Here is a 17,107-nt window from a genome sequence, read left to right as displayed (position 1 = left end):
GTCATTGCCCCTTTATGCTCGCTGTTGCAGAACGCGCAGGCAAATGCACTCTTGCACTCTTCATCTGTGTAACATGGTTATATAGTTCACGGATGCTCATCATAAACATACCGATAGGCTACATACAAACTGTTTCCTGTTTGATGGAAATGTCCCTTTAAGGTCGTTGCTGCACTGTTCATAAAAATTGAATTTGCACAGCATTTTAAAAATATTGCTTATCTAGCCTTGTCTAAAATGCGTATTGCAGTGGGTATAAAATAGTTTCTGTAAGTTTTCTTTTTTTGCTAATGGTACTCTGAAACGGCTGCCTGAGGGGACCGACTGAAATGAGCAGTGAAAGGGATGTGAGAAGTCCTAAGTGATGCAGACTGCTTTCCTTTCTGCTGCTCGCATGTAAAGTTCAGACAGTTGGATCTGGGTGGTGCCGGGGATTTTTTGCTGCAGGTTTAATGATACCAGTGAGGTTTTGCTTGCGTTTTTCGGTGAGAAAGTTAAGTACTGTAAGAAAGTAGATATGAAAAGAAAAGATTGAGTAACTCAAAAGCAGGTTACAAAGGAATTTTCTCTGCTTTCTCTTGCCAAGTTTCAATGCCACTTTCACCTGTAACCACCCCCACCAGTGATGTCACAGGATACTGACACACCCAAGATGGCAGCGTCCACAAATCGGTTGGCGGATTCGTCTATAGCTTAAGAATCCATTCCTTAATTATGACACAATTTCACTCAAGTATAAAGATAGGATATCGTTTTTTACCTGAATGGTCACATGTCATCTTCACTGTTAGTTCCATATTGTCCCCAAAGAGTAGTTGTCTATTTTGGCGACACCTGGAGAAAATATTTTAAAATGTGGCATTAACATCCTCGTGGACTCAAGGATGAAATAATTAGAATTTGGTGGTCAACGGGCAACTTAAACCATTATCGTAAACCATAATGGCCCAGATAAACACCTTTCTGGTCTGTCTTTATATCCATTTCTTGTACAAATATCGTTTAAACTCTTAAGGGATTATCTTAAAATTTTGCACAATCGTCCACGTCAACTTAAACTCATTTTAACTTGAAGTGACCATGTTTAGTATTCAGAGGGAAAAGTCACTGTGACTTAACTTTCATTCCAAAGTCCTGATATCTGAAGCTTACTAATGTTTTAGTCAGTACAGAATACTCTTTCACTGCTTCAGAATTAATTAACTTAAAAAGTAATTTTCATGTCAAAATGTTCCTTTTTCGAAAGTTTTCGGACATTTTTGCTTAACTTTGACATCCATTGATTTTAAAAAAATATCAGAAAAAGCTCTTCATTGTCAATCAAGATATCAAGGTGAGCCTGATGTGACTCTTTTCCATCTGCCTCTGCCTCCAGGTGTATCAGCATTCTTACACAGCCTTCTACATCATCTGCAGTCTGGAGACTCCGTAAGTAGGCGACAGGGCTGCATTGTTCCATTTTTATTGTATTTCATTATCCTCTAATATCTCACCTGTCCTTCTACCTGCAACACTGAAATGCATCTCATTCCCATCTGTTCTCGCTCGCACCTCCTACAGAGCACCTCTGACATCATCAGCTCCGTTGTTAACTCTAAATCCTCCACATACGCACTCTGTGAAGTAGAATCGCTTGCGATGTGTGGCCTCATGAGGCAGCAAAGGTTGTTAAATCAAAGGCAAAATCTTACATTTTTGCAAAAATAACAGCAAGCTTTTAAAGCAGCAACAAAAACTTCTGGTTAGCAATGATCAAAAAGACTGCTTGGGGCAGGGTTTGTAAAATGCGCTCCAAAAATAATACTGATGTGTAATTTGAGTTGAGAAGGAAGCGCAATGCAAAATCTGAGTCTGTCTCTTGTAACTCTAGTGTCCTTCAGGGTTGGAAAACGTATTAATTCTGCATGCTTAGCTCCAATTTGACCCCTCTAATTTGCATTTAATTGTGTTGAAAATAAGAAAAATAAGTAGAAGATGCACACTTTGAAATTAATTTCTATTGAAACCATGACACATGTTTTCAAAAACAGAAAGTTTTAAGAGCCAGTACTTGTAGCCTTGATTAACTGGTATTGATCATCACACAAAACAAACTGTTGGCATTTAATCACCAGGTAGAAATCTCCCTTATTTCCCTTTAAAAAAATAACTGTCATAACAGGTCACATCATTAAATCAAATGACATTTCAGCTGCTCTTGATCACAAATCTATTTGTCTGCTGCCACCCAGTGGTGATCGGCCAAACAAACCCCTCTCATCAGATGACCTCATCCATCCTGAGCTCCAGACAAAGACATACAGGCAATGGCACCTCTAATTCTGCAGCCTGCACTGAGCAGCACTTTCCCCAATAAGAGAGTGGTGACACTGTTATGGAGAGCCGGTATTTATGGGTACACTTAAACCTTTTGTTCCCGGGTTTTATACACTTGTTCCCTTGTTGCAGCAGTGCCGGGAGCAGACACTTACCGTGTGTCAAGTGTCTGCACTTTTTATCTGATAGCATTGTTTCCCCCTGTGTGTGCACCCCCAGGGAGACGTGGAACTTGAACCCTCCGGAGGTGCGAAATGCTCAGCTTCAGTACGCAGGCTGGGGACCCCGGGGACAGCAACTGGTAAGAACCTCAATTTCTGTCCCTGGTCTCATCCCTGCCTGTTGACCTGTGATGTTTCAAATACACATTCAAACCTGTCTTTAATAAGAAGAACAAATAAACAACAAACACACAAAGCATGCTAGGCTCAAAGAAAATAGTATACATGTAGCTATGTGCAAATGATGTACAAAGAGTTAGAATATAGCTTATTTTACTGCCAGTTTTGTGCAGCTAGAGGAAGCAAGCATACTCATTGAAAGGGAAATTTGTTTTGACCCAGTGATGTAGCTGGAATGAGTAATGAAGAGAGTGTGAAAGGTAATTGTGTTTCCTCTGTTTAATCCTGCATCAATTGATTTTTATTATTTGGGGATTTTTTTTCCGGGAGCTATTTGGTTGGTTGATATGAAAAATAATTTGCAAATATTTGCTTATTTATTCAACAAGCAGACAAAAAAAGCAAAGACAGCATTCACACTCAAACTCTCTTCAAAAAATCAAATGTCCTATTTATGATATTTATGGATATGCTATTATGATCATCGACTTATACTGAGCTATATATACCACATTGAACAGAGCTGTTGGACTATTACTACACAAATAAAGTAGTAGGCTTTTAAATCAAAAAGTTGATCTGAAATACAACAAAATCTTGAATGGAACTGACAGAAACTGCAGATTCGAGTGATAATACTCAGTGAGTTCCTCAGTACGATCAATGCCAATTAACTTAAATGCAATAATTTGTTTCATTGTCAATAGGAAAAAGTTCATCAGAGCAGCTTCAAGGTTACTTCATTTGCATATCCATAATCACATGCAGATGCCAATGTCAGTCTTTATACAGATGTCAGACATTATGAAGGTTGCAGCCCGTGAAGGTGGGTCGAGCCTGAGATAGAACAAAACTAACGATGCATTCAAGCGCCCTCTGTTCAATTACAGTGTCATATATTTCAGGAAATTAACCTGAAACAGCTCAGTGAATATCGGTTTTAAAACGGACAAGTTCCATCATACCTGAGGTTACAGTCGGAGCTGTGACATTTCAGATACATATGCAGTCGACGATGGACAAACTGTGAAGTGGCAACTGTATCCATATGCCCTCCATGTACCTGTAGCTTCCACTTTTTACCTCATCCAATGGCTTTTTATTTAGTTGACTAAACATGATATATTTGCTGGTGATTGATGAGACTTTACAAGCCAGCCTCAATCAACTGAGTGCCCCGTAACACTGAACAATTGACCAGTTTGTAAAGCATAGAGATTCAAGGGAAGACATCTTCTTTTCCCCAAAACATTCAGAGGAGAATTTGCCTTGTTTGCCTGTTAAGACAGACCTACATAGGGAAACCATAGAGACTCATTAATCATATTTTTAAAGGCATCATTTTCCTCAGGTCACTAAGCTAACTTTGAGTCCTTCAAAACTGTTCCTCAAACTATTTTGTCCCCAAGGGTGCAAATGATTTCCAATGATTCATGGAGGCTTCCCACTAAACAAATCTCAAATTAAACACTTTTGTTTGAATCTCAACAAGTAATGGTCCTTTGAAAGTCTCCCAAGATGAGTCATTTTCCACCTCCATCATGGCACAGTCAAACCTGTAATAACATTAATGAGCCTCAGTTGGTTGGTTTGCAGCGAAGACGCACTGTAAGTGATAACATCCAGCCGCACAGTGCTATTAATTACCTGCTATCTCGTTGGTGGATTAATTAACACTGTCGCTAGATTGATATAGCCTCAAGTTTCCCAACATTAGTCATGGCGTGGTTTTTACCTCCATCAGGCAAATTATGTTAGCGTGAAAGTGAGCTGCAGCTGGTTTCCCTGAAGGTGCAGATGCCCTCTGATGTAGAGGTGGAGGTTGAAGGTGAGACGTCCCATCAGCTAAAACAAGTTTTCAAAGTCTGTAAGCCAATGCATGCATCATCATATTTAAGCATCTAATATACATAAATCAGCCCACCTGTTATTCTGTTCCCAAATCCTTTATGCGCTTAATTAAATCTCCTTTTCTTTCCCCGTAGAGTAGGAGCACACTTATTACACTTGCAAACACAGCTGTCAAGCCACATGTTGCTATTCATTAGGCCATGAAGTCAACGTAATTGGCTAAAAAAAGTGTCACTTTATTTGTACTGTATGTGTCTGCGCAAAGATGTTTCTCAAGTTGTTTTTTTTTGGCAGAAAGTAAATTCCCCGGTGAATGGAAGAGTTTCTTTTCTCTTCTCCCAGTGGGCAGCTAATCCTCAACATGTGGTTTACACATATTGACAATCAAAGTTTGGATGCTTTGTCCCAAGAGCCTGTCACTTTGTGTTGCATTACAACAGAGAGAGACGGTTTATGTGTGTCTCAGTCTCCTGCTGGTGAAAGAGTACTTAACACAGACACTTATAAGTCCCAAACATATACCACTATTTGACTTTTTCATCCCTATGCAACATCTTTCAAACTCCACCCAACACTGGTCAAACAGGTTTTCATTGACAGTTAATGTCTCATTGTGTAAGTGGCATGCCTGGTTCCTCAAAAGCCCAAAACAAACCAAACTACAGTCGCAAAGTTTGTGCAGCCTCCTCCATATTCTCTCGCTGAGGATAAATGTGGATGCCAGCCATCCCTGGCAGAGTCCTTCTTTTCTTCAGAGAGAACGGGGCCAGGTCTTCTCTCTGTGCTGTGGCCTAGATTAGCTTCTATACAGGGACTCTGCTCCAAAGTGACACCAAACCACCTGGGCCCCGCAGCTTGCGTCTCCTCAAGAGAAAGTAGCAGTGACAGATTTGTGTTACCGTTAAAAAAAGATGCAGGGTTAGCTTGAGAATCCTTCACAAGCTTCTTGGTTTTAAAGGTGTCTTCTCAATGCCATATTGCCGAAAATGTTCACGGTAAAATATCGCAAAATGTGTAATTATTATACATTCATGTGTTAGTTTTTTCTTTGTAGTGTTGACCTATTTTACTCCAAATGCGATTCTGGTATTGGATTTTCCTGCTGTACATCGCCCTTCATTTTGCCTTTTCCGAGTGAATATTTTTCAGAGAATCATTCAAAAAACTGATACCATGATACCAGCTTGAGGCTTAGATATTCCATAATCCTTGAGATACTGAGCGAAGCCTTTTCCTGTAATAGCCTGCGATTGATTTCAGCATGGCATTAAGGCTTGTAACATTTTAAAATTCCAGCCCCGAGAGCAGACCCGCCCTACCACGCTCACCCTGGGTGCTGATGATCTATTATTCTCAGTAATGAAAGACTTGACCTTCAGCTATCTTCAAGGCCCCGCAGGCCCGTGGAAGAGGTTGCAAAGTTGAAATTCAGTCTCAAGGTTTTCTCCTTCTTATCAGAAACTGAAGACTTTTCTCTTTTTACTTTTTTTTTTACTTTCTGTTCTTCCTCAGTCAAAAGATCCTGGTGCCAAATAAAGGCATTTTTTTAAATTCAAGGGTAGAGCACTACAGCTGAAAATCCGGGGTTAAGTTTCTCTTTAAGGTGTCGGATTAAAAAGCACCATGCTTTGTTTGTTTTGACCCTTGGGTTGATCTTAACAGTGATAGTATGGCTTCTGCCCTTCACGGGTCTCCCACTTGCAGTTTACCTGTTTGTATCAAAACCAGACTGTCCACAGGTTTCCTCTTGGGCCTGTTGATAATAATCTATTATGTTACAAGTTATTCACTTAAAGGAAAATCCCCACAGAAAGGCTGTCAGTCAGATTCAGATACACATCGGACTCCATAGAGCTTGACGAGTTAAAGCTTCCTGTGCAGGGTCACTTCAGGAGGACAGGAGCTGCTTAAAAAACAAACTTTCATTTGTTTGTCTAAATTTGATGAAAATGTGTTTTTCTCTCTTTTTCAAATTTTACAGATCTTCATTTTTGAGAACAACATCTACTACCGGTCGACAGTGGAGAGCCGCTCCATTCGTCTGGTCTCTACTGGAAAGGAAGGGGTCATCTTCAATGGGCTCAGTGATTGGCTGTATGAAGGTAAGGCTGATGCCATTGTGCCAGATGTGAAAGAAAGTTTCACAATTGCATATGAACTTGATTTTGCAGAGTTTGACGACACATAAAGAATGATGCCTCTCTACATCTGCCTGTTTAAAATGCAAACATTTTTTGATCCAGCAGATGTCGCCCTTGAGCACCAGCATGAAACCAAAACAACTCGCGGTGCATTGTTGTGTTAGCATGCTAATGCTAGCGATCTTTATTATGCTGGTATCTTCACACTGCATGTAAATTTAGCTGAAATGAGCGTGATCTAGAAACACAGTTAAGCAGTGAGTACAGTATGTTATTCTTCTTTTCTCTAGTCCCTCAATTAAACAACTTTTATTTGCGAGGGGAGGAGTCAGCCGGCCGTCCCGTCGATGTAAACAAACTGAAGATAGGACTCTGAAAACTCTGAAAACATCAGACAGTGGGACTCGGGTGTTACACCCATTGTAGACAGTCATGACTCACAGAGTTATTTTCAGAGGATATTCTTGATTTCTACATTTAAGTGTGAAAAATCACATATAAAGCCTTTAAGAAGAAGAAGAAGAAGATATACTTTATTAATCCTGTGAGGGGAAATTTGATTTTACACTCTTCTATTAAGCCATGCTACACACACAGGCTGGAATACACATGTGCACAAACAGGATCCGATGGACATGCAATTATGGAGATGTCAGCAAGAAATCCACTGCAAGAAATGATCCCACATTTCATCTAAAAATTGAAAATTGCCATCAATATACTTCTGTTTTCTATATATATTTAACCAAAATTATTCAGAATATGAAATAGTGAAATGGTAAAGTTGAGGTTTCTAACTGGAAATCAATAAATCAATGTGTGGCATCACAGTTGCTCTTGTGAAAAAAAGTATTTCCCCTTGTCACCATTTGAAGTAAAAGCTAACCGCTGCCGGCCATAGACATGTAAGTATACATGTAAGTAAGGGCAGCGTTAGGACAGCTAGAAAGAAAACTAAACATACGATACTTTCACTACTACAACAATTGAGTCAACAACTCACTCTTTGAACAAACTACTCGTCAATGGCTTTAGCTAGGTTTGATGACACACAAGTAAACAAAGCTTCATTTTTAAGGTTTTTGGGTTAGAAGGCCAAGAACCCCCAACTTGAAACATTTTGACCACCAAAATCTGGAGAAGCTAACCTCATTCCTCTCCTCCCATATAAACCTTCTGTAGTTCCAGATGTATGAGGAGTAATGACATAAGGCACTTCTCCTCCCATGTGTCAGCAGCCACGTTAGTATTTTTGGTGCGTGCCTCTTGATTTCCTGCAGGTGAATTAAAAATGGAAACTCTTGTCAGTTTGCATCTGCTTTACAAAGTCCCCGTAAATGAATAAATGTTCTACATGGGTTGATTTGCATTAATTCAGCGGTGTGCATGTGTCGTACACACTCTGATACAGATGTCAGGGTGCTCTCCACAGCGTCGACGATCAAAGCTCACCTGTGTGCCTCGCGGTTTAAAAAGAACGAGGATTGGTGATGTGTTAGCATTCAGCTAATGAATTTCTATCTGCTGCGCTGGGTGAACTTCCTGCTCCAGTGGAACAGAGTTTTAATAACAGAGCGAGAGGGAGACAGGGATCATCTGGATATAAAGACAGCAGAAATAGAGACAGCTTTAAAGCCGTACAAATAACCCTAAATAAAACATTACATTTGTGTTTGATTATGGAAATGGTTCCTACCTTGGAGGCCTCTGAGGATTTATACGCTGTGACTCAGAGGTTATCTGAGGTCATCTGCACACCAGGACGAGATCTGTAACGCTGTTTCCTCTTCACATCTGCTCTGTTTTTTTATTAAATATTATCAACACACGGCTCCTCTTATCTCTGCGTGAGCCAGCCTGACATTAGAAACCATGTCCATTCTTCAAAAGCAATATCTATTCCCCGCCAGTGGAACATTAATCAGAGCGTTATTACAGCATCTGACCCCTGACTCGTATTAATGTGCCACTGAGGGTGATTTACACTCCTTATTTTTTGGACCAGATAGATTTCTCATCAGCAGATAAGCACAGAAATGGCTTCATAATATTTAAATGGATCAACAAATTCTATTCTAAGACATTTGGAGCAAAACTAAATTTTCTGATATTCATGTACTGGACAAAGAGTTTCTTATCTGTTCTGTTTGCCTGTCATTATGTTTTTTTCTCTACTAAAACTGTGCAATCTGTTGAAAACTGGACAATATTTACACATCAAAAGTGCTATCTATACATGAACCGTGCAATATCTACGCTGTTAATCCATCAGTGTATATTCATATTTGTAAATATTGTTTATATTTTCAATTACCTGCGCTTGAACATAGCTTATTACTTATACTACTTTATTATTGCTTTCACTTGGTACTTATGCTTATTATATTGTTATTACTATTTTTATTTTTTATATTGTGAACTTATCTGTACTTCTTACTGATTTTTGGTGTTATGAGCAATTGTAGCAAACAAATTTCCCCCTGGGATTAATAAAGTATTTCTGATTCTGAAGATAAAATCTTAAAAAAAAAAACAGTATCAGAGATAAATAAGATATAATGAACGAGTCATTGTCTGATATCATAGTTGCTTTAATCCTAACCTCTCCCTGGTTAAATTGTTCACTTTTGATTTAATCTTTTTTTTTTTTTTTTAAAGCGATGTTCTTTAAACTCCGAGTTCATTATTGAGAGGCTGAACATCACTTTGTGAGGCGTTTGAACTGTACAGCAGGTGTCGCTGTTATTCACAGAGGCCCTGCTTGTCAACAGGCAAGACAGGCAACTGCTTGGGGGGGCCCGGACCAGTAGGGGGGGCCCGGACCAGTAGGGGGGGCCCGGACCAGTAGGGGGGGCCCTGAGAGCTGACCAACTTAAACCAAAGCAGCCATTCTGTTTAAGACTACAATAGTTCCATGTAGCTGAACGTAATGAAGTGACCGATGAGTGAGTATCCATGAGAGTAGACTTTAACTTTCTCAAGGTTTTTAATAGTCAAGAATTTTTGCTGTGTTGTCTGCGTCTGTTTTTCATTTATTACAGCATAGATAAGCCCCTCTGTTTCACTTATCTCCAAAAAGCTGCATCATTAAATTATAACTTACTTATGATTCGATGATGTTTGATATTTCCTGAAGTCATGTAAGTGCTCCCACAATAATCCCAGGGTTTAAATAAAGTGCTTCTATTTGGCTCTATTTGCGGCGCCTTGACCTCGACCCCGTCCCAACACTTTATGGCTGAGTAAGAGCTCCGACTGTGAGCCAGACCTCATCATCTGTGGCCGACCTCACCGCTGCTCCCGAGGCTGAAGGGGAGCAAATCCCTGCAGAAAGGCTCCTCAATCTGTCGGAAAATAGCGGAGGATAGGATCATTTCAGAACGAGATTTTTGTTTAACAATGACATAAAACGTTGTAGTAATGTCTTAACTTTTAGCTACAACAGATTAAATTTGTCTTGATCTGGTTTTATTTCTATCATTTTGCCAATACTTTAAAAGTCCTTCTTCCTTCCCATTAATGACAAATCCCTTTTTGACAAACTCCCTAAGCCTGTAAATAGATTTGGCATCGGCCCAAGTGTTGATGCCAGCATCTGCAGGGTGAGCTTAGCAGCCATGCCAGGTTGTGTAATGTTTACATTCATCAGTGAGACTGCGGGGCTGAAGATTTTCATACTAATGACTCAGACCGTGCTCTGGCCAAGGTCAAGCTGAAGCTCAGATCGCCACCGCCGCCGCCGAGGAGGAGAAATGAGGTCTTAAGCTCTGGCTGTCGCTGCGCGGCAGATTTGATGCCGAGGGGTGAAAGGTTGGCATATAATCTCCCAGGCTTGAATATCCTCTGGCTCACTCTGCATGAGTTTGAATCCAATGAATGTGTTTGTGTGTTTATGAGAGAGAAAAACGAGGGAGAAGAGGGAGAGAAAAAAAAACAATTAAAGGGACCCTGTGGGCTGTGCGTAATAGTCCAAACTGCCTCTGGAGAGTCTGGAGTGTTCTGTCATCTGCCGGCTGTCTGATTACGGCGGCCGCGCTGATACTGACACATCCTGCAGTGTGACGCAGCCCGAAGAGACAACTGTTTATTGGGCTCTGGTGCAGCAAGATAAAAACCCAGCGTCGCTTTGATTTGAGTCATGTTTGCCCCGTAGATGTTTGGTTAGATGACGAGTTTTTCATTGAGAGGCTCGTTCATGGAGTCGTGTCTGTTTATCGGCCTGTTTGTGGCTCAGCCTGCAGGGCGTGGAGTAACCACATAATCAACACCCCGTGTGCTGGAAAAGAGAAGATTAAAAAAGGGAATCAAAATGTTGGTGTTGAGTTTGGTGTGAGTGCAACCGAGACACACAGTTGGAAGCAGTTTTGTAGAAGTATTTTGTGCTTCAAAGCTGCTTTGCTGGCAGATTGAGTGAGGTTCTGGAAGTGTCTGTCAGCACGACAGGAAAGTTAATGAGTTGTTTTGCAAGATTTGGTATCTTTTTACTTTGATGTTGCCACTGCAGGATAGTGATTTGAGGTACTGGTAAACAAACATCTCACAAGACACTTTTAGGATCAAATCGGGGATGGTTATTTTAGTTTTCTGTGGAAAATCATGAAGCCAAAGTTTCATGATCACACTCAAACTTTTTTCCACTTTTTATTTATTGCCCACTGATGCCATATTAACAAATGAGGGTTGAACCAGATGGAATTGGAAGTTGTGTGTTTTTTATTTTGTTTTTTTTGTAGGAGGACAAGAGAGAGAGAGCAAAAAAAAAAACAACAGCAATAAAAATAATAGTTTTGCTGTGAAAGTTCCTGTGTAAAGTCCAGGATTAAATGGGTACTCCAGTAATTGAATATAGCATTTCAATAAAGTTTGGGGAGATTGCAAGAGATTGCCTTATCGGGGGCAGATGTCATAAAAAAGAAAAATAAGGAAAACATCTCTATAAAAACACGATATTGCACACTTCCACACACATTTCCCAAGTATATTGCACACAAACTATGACAATAAGCTGTACTGTTAGTGCACAGTAAAAAGAACATGGAGTAAACTGAACAGCAGAGGCTGATTTAGCCTCCCTTAGAACTTCCAGTAATGGTCAACTTCTGAAAGTGCTTGATCCTACATTTCACAATATCCACTGCCTTTCTTTAGTTTTTAACCCCTACTCCAAAATATTTTAAAGATGTCTGCAAGATTTCTGTTATAAATGGATCAAAACTTGCCGGAGTACCCCTTTAAATTGTGACTGCTTGGCACCAAACACTGAGACTGAGGATGTAATACACTTACACATTCTTCTTCCCATTTTGCTTTTTTGCTTACTCTTTATTAAAAAAAACTGCAACGTTGTCTCCTCACACCTCTTCTCATGTTGCGATGTTATTGTTACCACACTCACACTATATACGAGTCTCTGAAAACCTCACCTCACCTCCCTCATGCGTTTTCTATTCCTGCACAATTATCACTTCCACCGTCACCTCAATATTTATAGTAGCAGCTGCTTCTCTGACTTGCTTCTTTTTTTTTTTTTTCATGCATGTTGGCTGCAAAAACATGAACGCCAACTAATCTTACCAGCCTCATGGGTGTGTCTCTGCTTCAGTAAACTAGTAACAGCTTCATCCCACACATCCTGGGAGTTTGCCAAGCTATAAAGATTTGGTGCATTTAGTATGACAGTCCAAAGGCCAGCCTTGAGGATACGGCTCTTTGTTGCTGTATTGGGAGACATGACTAGGATAGATGATAGTGTCACCTGTGATTTGTGGAGTCGACCACAGGCTCTCTATATTCATGCAGCACAAGAGGAAAGAGGTTGTGCATCTAAAACTTGTAATAAGTCGCCTAAAAATCCGCATCTGGCAGTAAATCTGAAGGCAAAAGCTGCAGTTTTTACACATGACACTGCTGCCCTCTGTTGGAAACATTTGGTTATTCTTACATTGTTAACAGTGAACTTGTCAACACAAACTTAACTTGATTTAATATTCTACATAAATATTCATACAACATGAACTAAATGCAACCTGCAGCACTGGATTCTTTTTTGAATCATCAGTTCAGTCTGTCTGTGATTGTGACCAGGCAGTCATTAATTCACATTGGCCCCTTGACTTATAGTGTCTCATGCATTAATAATGACCTTTACTAAGTGAATAATGTAGTCTGCACAGCCGCATGGAGAACATGCAGAGAGGAGATGAGCTTTAGTAATCATCACAATGAGGCGTCTGGAAAAAAGAAAGAAGAGAGTCTCATTACTTAAGAGGGAGAAATGAGAGAACGTGCTTCACTTACAATCCTTCTTCTCGTTATCACTTTTTTTTTGTGTGTGTGTCGTGCCTCGCTGTCTTTCCCCCCCGCACATATCCGGACACTTCTAGAAACTTTAATACTTTCTTCCTCGCCTTGCCAAGGTGACTGGGCGTCCCCAGCCAAGCGGATCCGACAGCCCGGTTGGTTCCACTCCCCCTGTGGAAAGCTTTTTAAGCCACCGCTGTTGGAGTCAGCAGGCGTCAGGGGGGGGAGGAACTGCCCATCCGGGAAATTGTTTTTATTATTTTTATTATTTTTCTGTCATTTTTGCAAATGCAAGCGTAATACTGCACCATGCTGCTCTGCTCATCACCAGGCAGCAAGATCCAATAACGCCCAGCTGAGCCCTGCCAGCAGAATGCGGGAGAGCAAAATGCTACCATTAGCCCTTTTTTTCCTAGTCATTTCACAGGTATAAGGATGTCTGTCTTTATAACAACTTTAGCAGTGTCCAATGGGTCGATACAACAGGCACGACTGCATCAGAAAACAAATGTAAATTAGCGTCTGCGCTGAGGCTGTTTGTCTGCTGTTCCTGCATATCAAGTAATTCTGCCAAGCGTACACGCTTAATGAAAATGCTAATTGGTTGTTGATGTCTGTTAATTCCCCAAAGCCAGCACCCAGTCCCTCGGATAAACAGCAATAATGAAATTTTAATTGCAAAAGTAGATTTAAATGTAGCCTGTGGCACGCCGTAACAATAAGTCCAAGTGTTCCGATGCCGTCTGCGTCGTCACAAACAGACTTAATAATGAAGTGGAATTGTCACGGGCAGTGCTTTGTGTTGTCGTAGAGTTTCCTCTGTGACATCTTATTTGCATAAATTCTTAACAACTCACAGTGTGTTGACAGAGTGCGAGTGTGTGTTTGTGCAGCAGCAGCAGCAGCAGGGCTGAAGGACCCAGCCTGCTCTTGTCTCTCTCCCCCCCCTCTCTTGTGTTCTCCCTGTCACTTTAACAAGAGTGTGTGTGATTGCTACATAACTTTAAATAAACACACCTGCACCCCAGCGGGTCTCGGGGGAACCCTCCGGGTCGCAGGTCTGAAATGAGTTGGAGTGAGTTTCTTGCTGAAAATGAAAAAGAACAACAAAAAAAAAAAAAAAAAAAAAAAAAAGCAATGACAAACCAAAAAGTTATCTGGAGAACAGCGTGTAGTTGTACCTGGAGAGAAATCACTGCTGCTTGGATTGCTGATGGAATTGTACCCGAGTTCTATTTTGGTCGACGGGCTGTACCGAGATTAAAAGCTGCTCTGATTTATGACCTCAACATTTGGAACTCAGCTTGTTTTTCGTGTGTGTGTGTAGCTTTAGAGAGAAGTACTGGGGGAGTTTGAGAGTCCCTGTATAGCAAACAGGTCGGGCAAAGTCCTGGCTGATAAGAACATGAAGCTATTTTCACCACTTTAACATGATTTTTTGCAGACCAGTTGTTCTTTAAGAATCGAATTTCGTTTACAATTCACGTTTTTTTTTAGCATGCTTTGTGATGAACAGATCATTTCCTGATTCTGTGTTCTGTTGGTTTTAATGATAGATTTTAAAAGGAGTGGATTTTACCACAGTGATTCCAGCTATTGTTTGGTGAAGTACAGTTTTGAAGCCTTGGGTTAAGCATCCTGGCTCTGGCCATCCTGGTTGCAATGTTTGGATGAGAGTTGGAGCTGGAAATGGCAAGGGGTTAGTAGAGGCTAAGTATGAGCTAATGCTAGCGTTAGCTTTGTTGACGACAAACTAATTTGGAAAATGTTTAGTGATGTATTATATAAAGTGCTGTCTAGGCCGATTTCTCCGGCTTGCAATTGAGAGTTTTATCAAAACTTGTTGAGTCGCCCCCTGCTGGTTGCTAGAAATAATGCAGCTTTATGACACTTCTGAATGAGCTACACTGTTCAGACCTGGAGGTTTTGATGCTTAAATGCTCAGGCTACATATTTCCGTGTTTGTACAGCAGGACAGATTAACAGCATAAGCTGCTCTTGTCCTCATCATTGTGTTCTCTGTGTCTGATCAACAAGCGTGCGTGATTGCTACATAACTTTAAAATGAACTTGTACATAGTGGATCTCAAGGGAGCCCTCTTGGTCTCAGGTCTGAAATGGGTTGGAGTGAGTTTCTTGCTGGAAGTGGAACACACACACACACACACACACACACACACACAACAACTCAAAAAGTTCTCTGGAGAACAGCGTGTAGTTGTACCTGGTGAGAAATTGCTGCTACTTGGTTTGTTTCATGGAATTGTACCTGAGATCTATTTCGGTCGACGGGCTGTACCGAGATTAAAAGCTGCTCTGATTTATGACCTCAACATTTGGAACTCAGTATTTTTTTTTTGTTATGTGTTGTGTGTGTAGGTTAAGGAAAGAGGTACAAAGTGAGTTAGAGTGTACAGGAGCAGGAAGAGGCAGAGTACTTTGTGTCTGATGGGGCGGAAAGGTACTTTTTATGCCTCGTCTTGAGTTTTAGGTGAATTATTACTCCTTCTGGGGAAGTTCTGAATTGATTAACCTATGTTTCGTATTGTCAGTAGATAGTTTGTGATGTCCTGTCACTGTAACCTGGTACTGGGTAAAACAGGTTTTGACCTTAAACTGTACATAGGAAGTGGAATACCATCATGGCACCAATCTGAGTGTGATCTATATACATATTGAGGTATTAAAGCAAGAGTTCTGCCACCAGTGGAGTCGCCCCCTGCTGGCCATTAGAAAAGAATGCAGTTTAAAGACACTTCTGCATTTCCCTGAGATTATGTCCATACGCCCAAAAGCCTGTTCATCTCTTCTACTAATGAGTAACAACAGATTGTATTCTCAGTCAGTTTGATTGATGGTCACTTTCTCTTCATTCCTCCAGAGGAGATTTTCCAGTCCCACATTGCTCATTGGTGGTCTCCAGATGGTGCCAGGTTAGCGTACGCCACCATTAATGACACCCTGGTGCCCAGGATGGAGCTGCCCATGTTCACAGGAACACCTTACCCCATGGGGAAGGAGTACCACTACCCTAAGGTGCAGTTTCATTCTTAACACTACATTAATAACCTTGGCGTACATATTTTTATTCAGATTTAAATTTTTTGCTAATGTCTCCATTTTGCTCAACCCGCCCAGGCCGGTGAAGAGAACCCGGTCATCACTCTGTACGTCGTGAACCTGAACGGCCCTCTTCACACCATCGAGATGAGGAGGCCTGATGATCCCAGGATCGGGTGAGGGACAAAAAACTGTTAACCAATCAATCTGTCTGCTTTATCAAATGATGCATCTTTTCCACCTCCTGCTTTCATTCCATTAATGTACATATTTTCTCCATTTGCATGTATTCTCTCATGTGTATAATCATTTTTTTTAATAACACAGGTGTGCACATAGCTTATATATCATATGTTCTTTTGCATCAGTTTGTTGCTCTGTTATTGTACATTTCCTGCAAAGATCCTCTAAACTGCAGCCCTCCGGCGTTGCATATTTGCTAAGTGTGGTCCCACTTTATTAAGTTTAATGTCTCCATTTGCTCTTTTTGCATTCACACTCAATTTGGCATTGCCCTTTTGCTGTGGCTCATTATATCCTGCTCATAAGAGAGATCATTAATGATTCATTCATTTTGAAAAGTCCATCATCATTACACTTAGGAAACATTTAGTCAATAGTGATCGTATAGTTTCATCAGTGTCAGTAGTCTCGTGTTTGTATCTCAGTTGGGCTGATTTTATTGGCTGATTTAGACACCATAGAATGAAAAACAAGTATTTATATGTAATATGTTTTTGTTTTTTCAGTGAGTACTATGTGACCATGGTGAAATGGGCCACTTCAACCAAACTGGCCATCAACTGGCTGAACAGAGCCCAGAACATCTCCATCCTCACGCTGTGTGAGGCCACGACGGGAGTGTGCACAAAGGTATGATACGACACTCTTTATTGTCCCCTCTGGGAAATTAGTCTTGGACTCAAAGTGCTGCCAGACATTCAGCTGCCTCCACTCGAATCAATCAATAAAAACAATGGAAAAACACATCCACACATAAACAGAAAGGCACATACCGAGGCCCTGCCCTGTGTGTTTGTGAAATACTGTTGTATGCAAAGACGGTCGAACATGTTTTCAAATACTATTTAAAATCCT

General features: G+C 40.7%; 1 protein-coding gene across 6 annotated transcripts in view; it reads left to right on the top strand.

Annotated features, from left to right (window-relative positions):
- The window catches only part of dpp6a (dipeptidyl-peptidase 6a), a 207,807-nt gene that overhangs the window by 177,799 nt on the left and 12,901 nt on the right, over positions 1-17,107 (top strand). For all 6 annotated transcript variants that reach the window (XM_065948740.1, XM_020645197.3, XM_020645198.3 and 3 more), the window contains 6 exons: positions 1,376-1,428; positions 2,536-2,617; positions 6,490-6,610; positions 15,831-15,985; positions 16,088-16,185; positions 16,759-16,882. In XM_065948740.1, coding sequence (XP_065804812.1) covers positions 1,376-1,428; positions 2,536-2,617; positions 6,490-6,610; positions 15,831-15,985; positions 16,088-16,185; positions 16,759-16,882 — 633 coding nt within the window. The remainder of the gene's footprint in view (positions 1-1,375; positions 1,429-2,535; positions 2,618-6,489; positions 6,611-15,830; positions 15,986-16,087; positions 16,186-16,758; positions 16,883-17,107) is intronic.

This window comes from Labrus bergylta, chromosome 20, assembly GCF_963930695.1.
Source record: "Labrus bergylta chromosome 20, fLabBer1.1, whole genome shotgun sequence".
Lineage (NCBI taxonomy): Eukaryota > Metazoa > Chordata > Actinopteri > Labriformes > Labridae > Labrus > Labrus bergylta.
The sequence above is the reverse complement of the archived record's forward strand: the minus strand, read 5'-3'. Positions and strand labels throughout refer to the sequence as shown.